This window comes from Melanotaenia boesemani, chromosome 10 (genome assembly GCF_017639745.1).
Source record: "Melanotaenia boesemani isolate fMelBoe1 chromosome 10, fMelBoe1.pri, whole genome shotgun sequence".
NCBI lineage: Eukaryota > Metazoa > Chordata > Actinopteri > Atheriniformes > Melanotaeniidae > Melanotaenia > Melanotaenia boesemani.
The window spans coordinates 16,898,140-16,913,849 of record NC_055691.1 but is presented as its reverse complement, the minus strand read 5'-3'; the positions used below and the strand labels follow the sequence as shown (position 1 = coordinate 16,913,849).

The following is a 15,710-nucleotide window of genomic DNA, read 5'->3' as shown; positions in this document are numbered from 1 at the left end:
ATTTTTGTGGAAACTTGAACTTGTAACAGCTTCTAATTAAGTGTTAAGTTTAAAACACGTTCCATTTTTGTTCAGCTGAACTCCTGCACGTTTCTGTTTTAGTTTAAGCGACAGCTTTTGTCCTTTCATCTGAAATGTCTAATTAATTTATGTGTTCTGTTTGTTACTGGTTTGAAATGATTTTGCAGTTTAATATACAAAATAAAAAAATTAATAAATAAAATGAAAAAGCAAACAAACAAACAAGCAATAAAAGGGGGTAGGCCTCGAAAAAGCCTAATTTATGCCTACTTCTTTTTCTTTTATTGACCATGAACTTTGATTCCGTTTATTGGAATTTCCTCTGCTCTTTTTTTATGTTAGAAAAAGAAAACGAAAGACTTTGACAGCTGAGAAGCTTTTCTGTTTGAGCCATTTGAGTGTTAAGCTCTTAATAATATTAATAATGAAGACGGAGGGCACAGGGAGGCCTTCCCCTGATCCCCTTTCTTGGGGACAATAGAGACATTCTGCCAAGCTTTACTTTCCTCTTCTAAACTGCTGAAAACTCGTCTCCGTGTTTCTGCTGTTATCGCCACTCAAACTGTCGGATGTACAAGACAATCTCCTCTTTGGGGCTTTGAGATTCCTCTTCTGTTTCAGCAGCAAATACTGAATTCATCCTTCCTCCAGTTTGTAGCTCACCTTGGTCACCTGTGTTTTCTGTCTGTACAATCTGTAGCCCCCCCCCCCCCCCCCCCCCCCGGTTCCAGTGAGCGAATCTATCAAAGCTTTGTGTGACCCACTCACCTGGTTTGTGTGTGTGTATGTGTGCGTATGTGTGTGTCAGTTAGTTGCGATGACAACTTAACAGGCATGCATGTTCAGCCCCATGAGTTAATCTAATTGGCTAATTAACAAAGCCTTGGCGGTGGCACTATGTTTGCCTTCCTCTATGGGATTGGCAGCTTGAGCTGTGATTGTGTGCAGGTAGGAACTTTGTCTGTGTGTGTGAAGATTTGCATTTGAAGGCTGATTAACAAGTTCTGACTCAGTCTATCTTATGGCAAATAAGACATTGCAGGCAGAATTAAAGCAAGATGTTTCATCTATTTTTTGATGAACATTTAATTTGTTTATACATTTATTTTTTTGCTTTTCAGGCTGAAACAAATTTTTTTTTAAAATTAAAATGCTCTAACAATAAAGCTTTTATGACTTTGATATGTTGTCATTATATAATGATAAAATACAAATACTTGTTTGCCATTGAGGACATTTTCATATTTGCTTTGGAGCACAATGTGCTCCTTGCATCCTTGACTCATATGTACTAAGAAGGGCTTTATATTACTTTGATTTTCTCATGTTTGTTGACAAAGTGTCCATCTTGTGTGTTTGCATTTTCTCCACCATGACACCTTTTTTCTATTTGGATTTGCATTTCATCTGAGTTTTATGGTCAGTTCAGATCTCCTCGGCTCCCCTCTGGGTGTCTTGTGGTTGCTTTCAATCTATTACTCTGTAATTGATAGGCGCTCTCTTTACTCATGATGAGCTGCAGCCTGTGGGTCAGTGGGATATGCCTGGTAGTCCTCTCTCTCTCTCTGGCTGCAGGCCAACCAGCATATGGTACGGCAGCATGCAGTGCGATTTGTCAGAATAGTTTTGAACGTCATCCAAAAGAATCACATAAAAAAGTGATTTTATCAAGTTCTCTTTTTAGTGCGGGTTCATTGAGAAGTGAAATTGCTCCATCACTTTGGTGAAGGCCAGAGTGATGTAGCATAAATAAAGATAAATGAATAAATGAAAAAAACACTCAGACAGGTCATGTTTGAAGCCAGAGGAGTGTGTTTGACACAGCTGTTCAAAAATGATGACTTTAATTATTTAAAAGATTTCAATTAAAAAAAAACCTCTACTGAATTTTTGACAATCATATACAGTATTGTGCAATATTTACTCTAATAGTTAATTTGCTTAAATCTGTTACTTTCACTTGTTTAGAAGAGCAATTGAAAATGCGTTAACAATTTAATAAAAAGACTGGCACTCCATTGCATTTCTATTTATTTTGCTTTAATGACAATGCATTGTTAACTGTAACTAAGGCTTTAGACTCCTGTCAACATCCAATAGTTTTTATTGTTTGAAGAGAACTATGATTATGCAGGACTTTTTTTTTTTTTTTTTTTACGTGCACTGAATTAATTTTTATGATAGAAGTTGCATTATCTGATTCCAGCTGCGGCCTGACTATAAGACTACATGTTTATTTTGGCGCTACGACGTCTGGATTCTCAGCGATTCATCACACTGCGCTGATTTTAATTGCAGTCATTATTTTAATGCCAAACTGTCATATGGACATGCCAGTCCTGGATGAACATTGCAGCTGAATGCTGATAGCACCTGTTAGGATATTATGATTGACGATAACTCATCCAATATGTTGGAGCAGCTATGCCACATGCAATCTCTCCGTCCCCATCTCATCCTGGTTTCTGGTGTGGAGGTGTCCACAGGATTGGGGATCAAATGTGCTACTTTGGGGGTTGTTTAGGTGGCCATGTTGCATCTGGAGCAGTTGTTGACTCAGCCCAGACCTGCTGCCGGCTGTCCTTACTGTTATTTGGCTCCCTGATCCCCCAACCCAAATCACAGGCTCCGCCCTCCCTGGCTTCCCTGTGGGCCCGACCCAAAACAACGCTTCTATTGTGTCTGAACCACACATCTCCCTGTGTCTGCATGTCTGTGTCGATGTGTGTGTGTGTGTGTGTGTGTGTGTGTGTAAGCAGGGTATGGTTTCATATTTCAAGACTAAAGTGGAACCAGAAGCTTGGGTCTTGAACTGGTGTTTTGGGAGCATGTGTTTGACAAAGAAGCAATTTTGGACCCTGGATGTGAGTGTATGTAGCTAAAAGTTAATCTGTTGTATCTGAAAATAGACATTTACATTTTTGATGACTGAAGTCAAAGTATTTCCAGCCTCAAGATTAGATCAAATCATGTTTTATTTTCTCTGTTTTATTCATGAACCGCAGCATGCAGTAAAGTTTGAGCCCCAGTGTGTCACAAATGTTGTTGGCTGCTGTTCAGCTTTACATTTTACATGGAGCGAGTTGACTTTTTGTTACTGGGATGGCTTGAGACTCAGCGGTCAGTCTTGCTAGATTGTTCTCCACCTCTGATTTGACCAAATTACACAGACACGCTGCCCCTTTTATTCCTAACAAGCAGCAGCTGAGGAATGAAATCAGTCAGTAATGAGATGTGTCATCCATCCAGGTTTTCTGCGAAAAGTCTCTGGCGTGAGAGCACTGTCATCAGGCTGCGGACATATCCTCAGCTTTGTGGACAAACTTTCACCTGGTGGTTTCCTAACAGTCAGGCTGCAGTGGTTCTTGATATCAGTGCTGTAATGCAGGGCAGGCCTGTGGCTGCACAGCAGGGATCAGCGCTCAGGCTTTTCTAGTATTAAACACACACCATCAGTGGAAACATTATACTTTTTCTGATTCAGAGCTTGGACAGCATGCTGACTTTATATCACTGAAGTACTTCACTGCTGTCATAGAGGGGTGTTTTATAACATCAATGCGACTTAAAATCTATCCCAGACAATGTTGGAGATTGTTTTAGTATGATCAGTTTCACTTTAAATAAGTAATTATTGAACTTTTGTGTTGTTTAAAAGTAAAACAAACAAACAAACAAACAAAAAAACATGGTTTAATGTCCTCCCAAGTGAACACAGAATGAACTTTCTGTTTATATAAATGTCTTTAACTATCTATCTGATCTGACTGGACTTAAAGCAAATGCGTGTGTGTGTGTATGAGGGGATGATGCATGTAAAAGGGGCTACATAGTGCTACTATCTCTCATAAAACCGAATCAGCAGGCCTAGCAGCTTTCTCAGGCCATGTTCTGTGACAACAGAGTCCGGGTGTCGTCTGACAGATGAAAATAGTGTGTGTGAAATAGACACTGTGCTAACACGCAGCCAGGCTAACTTCTCTGCAGTGTAATGGTTTTACAACACTGAGGGAGGTGAGTGGTGAAATCCTTTGTGTGTGTGTGTCTGTGTGCGTGTTTGTTACATGGGTGTTATATACCCCCTCTGCCCAATTAAACATCTCAGCAGTGTAGTGGCATTCTTTAATCAGTGTGTGTGGTGTGTGTGCGTGTGTTTTAAGTGCTTCACAGTGCACTCAGTCACATCTATGTGTGTATGTGTTTGTGGATGCGTGTATCTCTTTCCTTCTCCTGGCTGGTCTTGTCTCCTCATGTTTGGACATATGTTGAGTTTTATTTCACTGAGACATCAATCCTGCTGGCCAGCTGTTCGGACAGCTGCTCTCTCTGTTCCCCTCTTGCTGTATTTCTATTTTTCATTCGCTCTGGCTCAATCTTTCCTCTTCTTTACTTCGGTCTTTCTGTTTCTGTTGGTCTGCCTCTCATGCTTCTTTTCATTCCAATATTGCTGTATGTTTTTAAACCATTTTTTTTTTTGTTATATTTATTCCAGTTGCTGTTCCTTTGCTGTTTCTTCCTTCTTCTCCTCTCCGTCTGATGCTGTGGGGTCTGCAGCTGAAGTCACAGCTCTGACATAAATTTGGTAGTGCAAAGTGTTGCTGTCAGCTTCCATTTACTCACGTTTGGCTGCAAAGTGAAGAAGCAAAATGATTTTTTCAGCTGCGGGTGTGTTATGCAAACATAAGGCACCCAGTATGACATCGGCCTTTGTTATCTTTAACATTAACTCATTTTTCAGATTAATGCCTTTTCTCTTTACCTTGGCATTTATCTGCAGACTTCTGAGCTCTGAGCTCTTGATCTTTGGCACACTGCAATATGTTCGCTTGTGTAAGAGACACAGAAAAAATTGATGAGACTTTTCAGGTTAAATATAAGAGAACCTGTGAAATAAAACCAAATAGGAAACGAGAACTGAAGATGATTTATATCCCACAATACATGTAAAAACAAACAAACAAGCAAACAAAAAACACTTAATTTCACACCACAATCTGATATAAACCCAGCTTGAAGGCTGCAGAAGAAAGTGAACAGTAAAGTGTTAATTTTGACAATCGTGGAAACAAATGACATTGCTGCTTGAAGCTACTACAGCTGTGATTAGCAAAGTCTATGGTTTAAAAACAATTAAGCAATAACCGGTGGCCAAGTTTCAATCAGAAACTGAATACAAAGAAACTGAGAAAGAGGAGGATGGAAAGAAGGGACTCAGTGTTAGCAGAAGCCTGTGGCAGACTGTATATTTCTTGGCAGTGCTTGTTTAGGACTGTTGATTCTTGCCCGCCACATGCAAAGCACACAACGGTGAAGCACACTGTAAGTTGCCTGTGGCTCATGTAAAACACCCAAAACACTGTCTCTTGGCAGGTTGGTGTGGGGACAAGCGATAAAATTTTGTTTACCCAAAACACATGTCAGCTCGCTGGCTGCTAAAGCACTGATTTACTCCAACTGTCTTTTTATTCTCTTATCATCTCCCTCACCTTCCTTTATCCTCCACTCCCTGTTTCTCTCTGCTGATACTGAATCTGTATGCATTCATTTTGAGTTAGTAAAAATAATGTAAAGCCAAAAGTGGTGCAGCATCTCATGTAAAAGAGAAAATACATTCCAAAGTAAAGAAACAGTATGCTAAAAACTAAGTGCACCCCAACTGCTTTTAATTAAAGGGTATAGCTTCAATGTGCCGTGCACTTAATTAACTGATCCTCATCAATGTGATCTGCTCTATAAAAACAGTTTAACTTGTTTGCTGGTCTGGATCATTCAAACACGTGTTAACATAATATCAAGGAGGAAAGACATCAGCAGTGATCTTAGAGAGCTTCAGTTTTTACTACATTTGGTTGAATCCAAACACAGCACATCAACGTGACTCTCAAACATGGTGGTGGAGGGGTGATGATGTGGGCTTGTTTTGCAGCCACAGGACCTGGACACGATATTCTAGAGACAAATGTGACGCCATCTGTTCTTTCAAGAAGTTTTCTTCAAGTTCTTGCTGATTAAGGAAATTATGTGTAGCTTTTCATTAATGACACTGTGTATATGCATTGTAGTGTTGCCAATTGATTGTAAGACCTGGTAGACACCTATTATTATTTTTATTGTTATTATTATTATTATTATTATTATTGTGTATGGTGTACTTTCCTTTTCAGGACCGTAAATATTCCTAAAGGGCTGAGTCTTTCTATTTAAGTGGGTCGAAACTTTGAAAACTTTGGGAATTTCATCATCAACGGTATATAAAAGATTCTGAGTCTTGAGAAATCTGAAAAAGTCTACACATGGCAATCAGCCATAAACCAATAGTGAACGGCTGTGATCTTCGTGGCCTCAGGCAGCCCTGTATTAAAAACAGACACCACTCTGTTGTAGAAGCCACTACATGAGCTCAGTGACATTTCTGAAAGCTAGAGTTTATTACTGCTTCCATCAATAGAACAAAAAACTTTAGTATTGACATGGTTTACATTTCTACCATGCCTGTGCCTGTGTTTAATATGTGTTTTCAGTTAAATGTATTCTATTCATGCAAAGACTCTGTTCACCAATTAGCTTTATTCATCCCGCCTGGGCTTTGCCTAACTGTTCCCTGTGTCACCTGTGTGCAACACTACATAAGCTCTCTCCAGTCTCTGCCTCTTTGCCAGATTAATGAGAGCTTTGTACCGGTAGATCTCCAGCACTCTTTCTTTACTCTTCTTTGTTTCAAGTTGCCAACCAAGTTCCCATCGCTGGATTGTTCTCTCCTTGCCGTGCCCACTGCGGACCTCTTCTTCTTTACGGTTACCTGGACATTGACCCATGCTCTGATTCTTGAGCACCGATTCTCTCCTATACCCTTGTTAGTATTTGGATTGGTGCTTTAACTGGAGTTTTTCAGTGTTCCAAATTCAAACTGTCCTACTGGATTACTGAGCTCTATTTTTTCTTCACTTTTTCCCTTTACTTTCTCAACTGCTTTGACTCATAGAAGTTAATAATAATTTACTTGTTAAATGAGAAACAAACATTTCCATCATCTTCATCTCAGCTGTCAGCATCATCTGTCCTACTTAACCTCCTACCTTCCCCACCTCTCTGACCACTTTTTTCCACGTGGCTTTCCTTACCTCCTTAGCCCATTCACCCTTGTATTAGGCCGTCCATCTTCCCAGCTTTTATCCCACTTGATAAAGGAGTGGACGTTCAGACGGTGAGGAATTTTTATCCACCTTCCAATCTAAACAGCACTTGAACTCTGACTCAGTTGCGGCAATGGAGCCATCTAGGGTAAAACATCTCCCTCTCATCCCTCTTTTCTTTTCTTCTTCCGCTTCCCCCTCCCCACTGACACCCCACTGTCTCCTCATCGGATCTGTTTATCTGTGGAAGGGGTGTAAATTGTGCATCGGAGTACACACACGGTTGACTTATGCAGATGCATCTCAGAGTTACAGGTTGTATTTTCCTCTTCTAAGTGCTGCCATAAATTGTGCTCTATGATTTTGTGTGATACAAAGTCACTGAACAAATGCAAATGTCTCGTAGTGATGAAAAAAAAAACATTCTGTCCCTGTTTTACAGCTTTCCCTTATATCATTATTTGAAACATTTATAAACACCTGTCTGGTAAATCTACTGTATAAAAAATGCATTACTGTACACCAGCATGGGCTACATTTCTGGAAAAACCCATACTTTTTTCACTAATATAAGAAATCACCACCAAAAATGTCAGTATTTTTTAAAATGGCAGTTTCTCTCATTGCTATTGTCTCCTCATTGTTGACATGGACCCCTTGTGATCTGACCCATTGCATTAGCTTATTTACAACAATCATAATCCGACTGTAAATATGCAAGGCTTTAATCGACTCAATGAGGAAGTTGTGCTCTGCTAGCGGAAGGCATCTCATGACCGCACAATGTGCCCGTACACACAAACTAAAAATTAAGCCATTCACAATAGACCATGTGCCGTTATGAGTGCCTATAGAGTCTTTTGTCAGGATAAAGGCACCACAAATGAGCTATTGTCTGACTTAACCATTCTAAATCAGGCAAGCCCTCAGGGGCATGTTTTCCACACATCGCCCAAGAATGTCTCCTTTTTCTCTCTCTCTCTCTGTGTGTGTGTTTGACATCCGTGGAGACTGAGGCTTTGGCACAGAGCCCTGCATGGCCCTGACACCATCTGCAGCGCGTACGCTGGCATGAAAGCCAGAGTTTGCACATATACTCTGCAGACATGTGTGATGCAGTCACAGGAAACCCTTGTAGGTGCTGCATCCCTCGAATACACAGGAGGAGAGTTAATTTCATGCATGGAGGTATAAACTTGAGGATGAATCTAGTTGAGGTGATCTCTCGTTGCTGGTGGCTACTTATAAACAGTACTAGTCAAAAATTTAAACCTATCCATTGATTTGAATGAGTATGTGTGTTCAAACTTTTGACTGGTACTGTATCTCTTGAATTTAATATGTCACATTGTTTAAATAAAAAAGAAGCAAAGGATAACTGTCAGCAAAGTTGATAGACAAAGTAATCCCATGCAGGTGTGTAAGCTGATTTTTGATGTAACTGGCTGAAGTGGAGCGGATTCTGCTTTTTCTGTGCAGGTTTTTAGCAGCACCTCACATTTATGCAGTTACACCTTTTGTTTGAGAGTCCTAATCAAACAGGTGTAGCATTAAACAGGGGAATCTGGATTTAACATTATGAAACCTGACAGTGTCTAGCTGCTTTGCCTCTTTTTGGTCCCACAGAAACGCTCCTGCTTGCACATGTGCAGTTATCTGCCTCTCTGTCTCTGTGGTCTGCTGAAGAATTGAAAAGTTCCCATTGTTTAACTGAAGTTCACAGCAGGACTGCAAATGAACAAATGGGACTTTATGAATCTTATGAGACCACGTGTCTCTGATGTCTGTTATCCTGAGGCTATGAGACACATTGTGAGAAAAAAGGACAGACACAAATAAGACCCCATCTCTGAACAATGCACACATTCTCATTCTGGTCAGCTGGATAGCTGCTGCATTTCTTTCTTTCTTTTCTTTTTTTTTTGTGGGGGGATAAAAACTAGAGGAAAATTTGTTATCTAACAACTCTTTAGGGGACCCGAGTTGTTCTTACTGTTCTTTTCCATCTTCATTTTGCTCATGTTCGGTAACAGTCTGTGGATGACAATGAGGAATCTTTAGATGCTGTAAATATTACATAAACAGGTGGCACAAAGATTTCTTTCTTTTTTTAAAATACATTCAGTAGGATATATAATTTGTCATAACCATGCAAAAATATACATTTTTCTTTTATTCTTTTGAGATTTTAAACCAGATGAACTTTATTCACAATCTAATGTTTGAAACAACTGATTTAACTTTATGTCTTCTCTCCCTCTTTCTCATTGTAGAGCCGTCTTGTATGGAAAGGCTCCTTTCCAAGGACTGGAAGGAGCGTGTTGACCGCCTGAATGCCAATGAGCTGCTTGGAGAGGTTAAAGGTGAGAGTTAGAGAGATTTTATCTTGAACAAGTTCCCCATTTGCGCACCTATCATTACATCTGCATTCAAAAACTTTGTTGAGGTTTAGTGAAAGCCGGTAAACGCTGGTTATGTTTACACAAAAATTCAAGCTGCATATAAAATAGATGGTGAAAGAAAGAAAAAAGACAGGAAAAGAAGACCATGATAAGTAGCACCTTTCTGAAATCTGCACGTCTTCAGCATCTGAAGCTCTTTTTTTCTCCACTCAAAGACGAACAGTGTTATAAAGTAAATGGCAGATGGTATGTGTACAGAAGAAAAAAAAGAAAAAAGAAAAGAAAAACCAGAGCTAAACTCAAGGGTAAGAACCAGTCAAATATGCGGTAATTCTCCTCTGAATGTGTACACTTTCGATGTGTTTCTGCATATGAAAGCCAGAGAGTAAATGGTCGCCCGGCCTACCTGTCGCGCTTTAAACACTACAAGTTGTAATTATATGTTTGATTAAAGGTTGTGTGTGAGGGGGAAAGGCTGCACAAGCTCCAATATTTTTGTCCGCATCAGCAAATAGTATTTATGAGGCTGTAAATCTCACCCAAGGGGAATGTATTCCTGATCTGCTTTAGTATTCAGATGTGAAAACAGCAGCATTGTGAGGAGATCTTATGTGACGATTTTATTTAACAGCAGCAGCACGAAGGAGTGAGATGCGTGTCATAATTTTTAATAATAGCATGAAAAAACTGCATGTTTTCTGTTCACTTTGCCTATTTAATAATATATTAAACTTTTCCAACTGGTGAATAGATATTAGTTATCTGCATTGCTTTCAATACTCAAAATCAGAGAATATTACACATGTTTATTTAATTTTTATGTTAGAGTAAAGTGCCCTAGTCAGTGACTTCATTTTAATTTATTTTGTCTTAAGTTTCCTGAAGAAAAGAAAATGAATGAGGACTTCTCTCCTGTTATGGACACGGGTGGATGTTGTTTTTATGCATTAACATTAGTCATTAATGTCCGAGCCGTGCATTCGAGCCGCTCTCAGTGAGAGGAGCTCGTTATGATGTTCTCCCGCCGTAATGGCAACTATTTTCTCTGTGGAAAGAAGGAAGAAAAGGAGAAAAAATAGCCTTCTGCAGCAGAACAGCTCAGACACTGAGCCTCATTTTAGGCCAGGTATCTGACTTCTTCCCTTTAAAATGACTACCTCCATCTACACACCCACCCACACACACACATGCACATACACTTCCATCTAGAAATATTAAAATACATTTTGCATAGCTGTAATTGCCTTTTTGTTTGATATAGTTTTTTTCCACTATGTTTTTTTTTATCTTTATATTAGAATCACAACTTTAAATTTAAATCACAATCACATTTAAATCCAAAAGAAGACACAAAACCTAAAATTGGAAGAGTTGTGGACCTATTTGTAGAGCCAAATTAAAAGTTGTGTTGCCAGTTGAAAATGCAAGAAGTCCAGTGGAATAATCTTTACTTCTTCTGTTTTCAAACCAAAGTTCTTGACATTCACTTGTGAGTATGGATTTTTCAGTATGAGTCACTTGATAGAGAAATGTGCTGCCATTATTTATTACATTAATTACAAACACAGGCAGGCGTCTCTGGGGTAAAAGTCTTGCATTTTTTTTCTTCTTAAACTTTGCATGAAGTTGCTTTTCTTTTTATCTTCGCAACTTCATCTCTTTAAATACAGCTGACTGCAACTTAGCACAGACAAGTCAACAGCATGCTTGACCTATACATTAATTTGACAGTGTCTTGTTTGTTAAAGACACTAAATGAAAATGTTCCAGTACATGAGTGCACATAAACGATCACATGCTCAAAGATGTCTCTGTCCCTATGTCCTGACATAAGCAACGCTCTGATTAAAATCAAGCGTTTCATTTCTCGATGCTGGAGAGGAGGCCCGGTCTAGCTGACCTAAATACACAAACACAACTGTCACTATGTCTTCTCACACAACAACCTGAGCCTCCTCGTTCAGTCGCAGCTATTTTAAGGGTGAAGAAAACTGATGAGCCCCTTTAATTCACTCAAACATTCATTACTGCTCCCAGCTTGCAACATATACAGCCAATGTATGTCTTCAGCCCTAGATTGTGTGAGGAAGATGTGTGCTGTATGAGAGGCCCAGCTCTCTACCACTTGAACATGTATCACTGTCAAAAAGAAAAAAACAAAACCAAAAAACAAAAAGGAGTGTACTAACTAAAGGAGCTTGAGCATGATAAATGCAAAAATTGGGTGGGATTTTAACACTTCAGTTCTGGGATTATTTGCTTTCTTAATCGTCATTGTGTTGTTTCCTGACACCACTTTTAATATAACCATAATCCTAAAGTTTACCTTCCTCTCAGACACTGGCAATACCTTTTTTTTTATTTAATTTAGCATACAGGTTTAAGTGAATTATATTATTTTTTCTTTGTTTTGTTTTCTAAAGTGTCTTTTAGGTAGCTTTTTAACTTCATGGAGGTTTGTTGTGTAGCATTGTAGCATTTTGCTGTACTTTTGCTGACTTTTTATCATCTTTTTTTTATAGTGTTTGACCTGATATTGAATTGTGGAAATACAACAATAATACATTTAAGCAAAACATGAAAACCCTTTTGACTAAAATGTAATATTATAACAGAAATAAAACAGTGAAATGCCAAAAAATATCTTGGGAGATTTTATGGAACATTAAACAAGAAGCGGCTTGCAAAATAACAGCAATGACACAAGTTACTTTTATTTCTTTTTCCATTTACAAATTATGACTTTTCCATCATGCTTCATTGTGAATTGGGTATTTTTAAGATTTGTAGCATTTATTTTTTGTTCTATTTTTTCCAATTTAAAGTGAGAAAACTCATAAGAACAGATGGATGGAGTGTGTCTCATTATAATGTTAGATTCATGAGCTGGCACATCTGGCAGCAATAATCATATTCACATTCAAGAGTCATTTAAATCCAGCATCTTTACCCGTTTCATCTTTTTATTTTCCTTTTTAATTTTCGCGTCCACATGTGCTTCCGTCTGTCTGCAGGAGTGAGATGGCATCAACATGCATTTTCAGTTATTATATGTGAAATCTTAGTAACCTGCAGCCCTGATTGGCTACAAAGGTTTTGACAGGATGCAAAGACGACGGCCTTTTGTTGTCTGCTGGTGAGGAGACGGTTTAGTCAGTAAATGCTGGAAAAAATGAGGGTTTGGCAGAAACTCACATCTAAGTGAGATAGTTTGAGCAAATGGTGTTTGTGTTAGTGTTTCTGTGTGTGTTAAAAGGGAATCAGACGAGACACCACTGTGTCATGTTGTGTGACTTCATGTCCAGTCATTTCCTTATTAAACACTGTGTGCACATCATGAATCATTTTTAGTATTAATATCCATTCTATGGACATACTTAAACCATATAAACATGAGTGGTTTAATAACATACCAATTCCAGTTAATGGTGTAACATAAAGTTAGTTTTCTTAGATTATAAATGACAGACGGCTTTATTATCTTAAAAAAATTGAACGACAAACCAAAAGAAAGCTACAGTATTAAACCACATCCTCACCATGTCCAAACTTTTTGAATATGGTGGCACTGACATTCAATTCAAGTTGAAGAGGAAAGAGTTCTGGTAAATTGTTGGCCAACCATAAACTCTCAGTTCAATTGCTCTGTATACATGGCTATAGGTGAAAACAAAAAGCACTATACCACACATACAAATCATTTTCATTAACTAGAGTCACATGCAAGATAGAAAATATTGCTGATTTATCACGATGATCAAATGAGTTTAACACAGTGTAAACAAAGCAAAGCTTCTGGGTAACTTGTCACAGATGAAAAATAAAAATTCCTTTACCCAGTTTTTCAACTTTTGTTTTGAGTAAAAAATCAGAAAATAATGGACAATGGTCTATAATTCAAGTTTTATGTTGGTTAAGAGAAATTAAACCACGTAAATCCACAAAATTACAATAATTCTGGATGTTGAACAGGTAATCTATTGAGCAAAACCCTACTTAAGTGAATGTGTTTCTATATTATGGAGAATAAAAAGAAGTTTGTGTTTTAGAAAAGAGAAAAGTTAGCTAAAACAAAGAAAAGAAAGAAAGAAAAAAAAAAACAAAGCAAAAAAAACAAAACAACAAACAAAAAAAAAAAACAGGAATAACGGACAAATGAAAACAACCAAGGTCAAAACTTTATAGGTGTATAAATGAATATAGGGAGGAGCGAAACACTAAATTTAGACATAACGTTTCAGGAAATAGAGATGAATGCCTTATGATGCTGTAAGCTGTAAAAAGACAAAAAAAAAAAAGACAAAAAAAACAAAAAAACAAACAAACAAACAACAACAACAACAACAACAAAAACCCCATACAATCTGAGTAAAACTTTTACATCATCCAAACGGAGTGAGAAAACAGTTGATGACTTTCTGTTTTGGCTGGTACCCTCAGCAGGTGTCAGGAATAATCCTGATAGATGGAAAACTGAAACTTCTCAGATGGTTTTCGGTGCCAGAAGTGTTGAAGGAACTCAAGGCGTCACGTTTGGTATGCTCAACCCGTAATCCACAAAGATGAATCATGGAGCTGTAATCGGAGTTGTTACTATTACACAATAAGTTTTGCTTCTTAGCAAAGAATGTGAAGAAATGGGAAGATGTCTGCATGTAAGTGTGTGTGTGTGTATTTTCAGACATGACAGGATTATAAACCATCTATAAGTGTTGCAAGACTAAATTGGTCAAAGACACTGGGGAGGAGTGAAAAAGTGAGGAAAAAAATAAAAACGGGGCTGAGAGAAGTGGTGATAAGAGCAGAGGGGAAGAGGAAGGAGTTGTTGAAGGGAGAAAAAGGAGGAGCTGGAGGAGAAATTCTGATAGCTGATAAAAAAGAGGGGAGGAAAAGTAAAAAAGGAAGCTGACAAGTGAAGATTAGGATGTGAATTAGGTTAGCAAGAAGTTGTAAAAAGAAGTAAAGAATGTAAAAAATGTAGCAGATACCAGTGAACAATTGATAAAAAGTTTGAAAAAATGGGGAGGAGAGCTGAGAACATGGGAAGAAACCGAACTTGAAGGTAGTGTAACTGATAGGGAGGTCTTTTGGGGAAACCTGAAAAAAAGGAAAGAGGAGAATGTTGCCTTTGATACAGGGGTGCTGAGGGGTAATTTCTGTGTGGGTGTTTTTTGGGGAGAGTAGTCTGGGGTACAATAGGGGGCCTGACAAAACAACAATGGGGACTTTGTTAGTATGCAGGTAGTGTTGGGGCCACCCTGCAATCTCCCCACATGGCCCCAGGGCAAGACCTTACACACACTCATTCAGAAGCAACACACACTAAAGAACAAGAACTTTTCAACATGATAAACTTTGGTGTGGATGTTCATGACTTTATGATCACAGCATCCAGACACACACACACACACAACTATCACAGTAACTCAACGGCTAGACAGTGTTATCTGTCCTGTATTTCACATGAATTCCTCTTCCTTTTTTCTAAGCTGCTTTCAGACAGCTAGAGAAACCTTCTATAAGGAAGGTTATTGGACATAGAAATTCACTGCCTTTAGTGGCACCAGATGGATTAAAAGAAAAGAATAAAATAATATGCATACTTTTTTGAATAAGGTTTCCTTAGAAGTACTTATGAGTACTTAGTGTCTTCACCTGCAGTAAATGACACCCAGAGTGCTCTCGCTTTGGAAATAACTGATGCAGAAATGAGACGGTGTAAAAATGCCTACATATAACAGCTATGAAACGTTTATACATTTTACATGTTTGAAAGTATGGAAATTTGCTCTTTTGATGTCTCAAGTCTGTCAGAATTTCTTCCTGATTCTCCAAACTGAGAGTGTTCTGACCATTGCTAGCTACTACATACACTTCCAGCTAAAAGAAAACTTGACTTGACTTGTCCATTTAACAAAATGCAGTTCCATTTAACAAAGAGTACCTGTTTCAAAGTTTGGACACACATATGCATTTAAATCAATGGATAGGTGTGTCCAAACCTTTGACTGGTATTGTATATTAATATGCAGGAACATCAAACGCTATGATTAGAAAGCTTGAATTGGCATCCTTGGTAACTTGTGACAAAAGGTGTGGAAGTTCCCCTGCACTCTGATGTGGAAGAAACCACAGTTATTCAATCAGGAAAAAT

At 38.4% G+C, this 15,710-nt stretch overlaps 1 protein-coding gene across 3 annotated transcripts in view; it reads left to right on the top strand.

Moving 5' to 3' along the window:
• The window catches only part of LOC121647935 (transcription factor SOX-6-like), a 101,229-nt gene that overhangs the window by 44,948 nt on the left and 40,571 nt on the right, over nt 1-15,710 (top strand). For all 3 annotated transcript variants that reach the window (XM_041997763.1, XM_041997762.1, XM_041997764.1), the window contains one exon: nt 9,428-9,517. In XM_041997763.1, the coding sequence (XP_041853697.1) occupies nt 9,428-9,517 (90 nt within the window). The remainder of the gene's footprint in view (nt 1-9,427; nt 9,518-15,710) is intronic.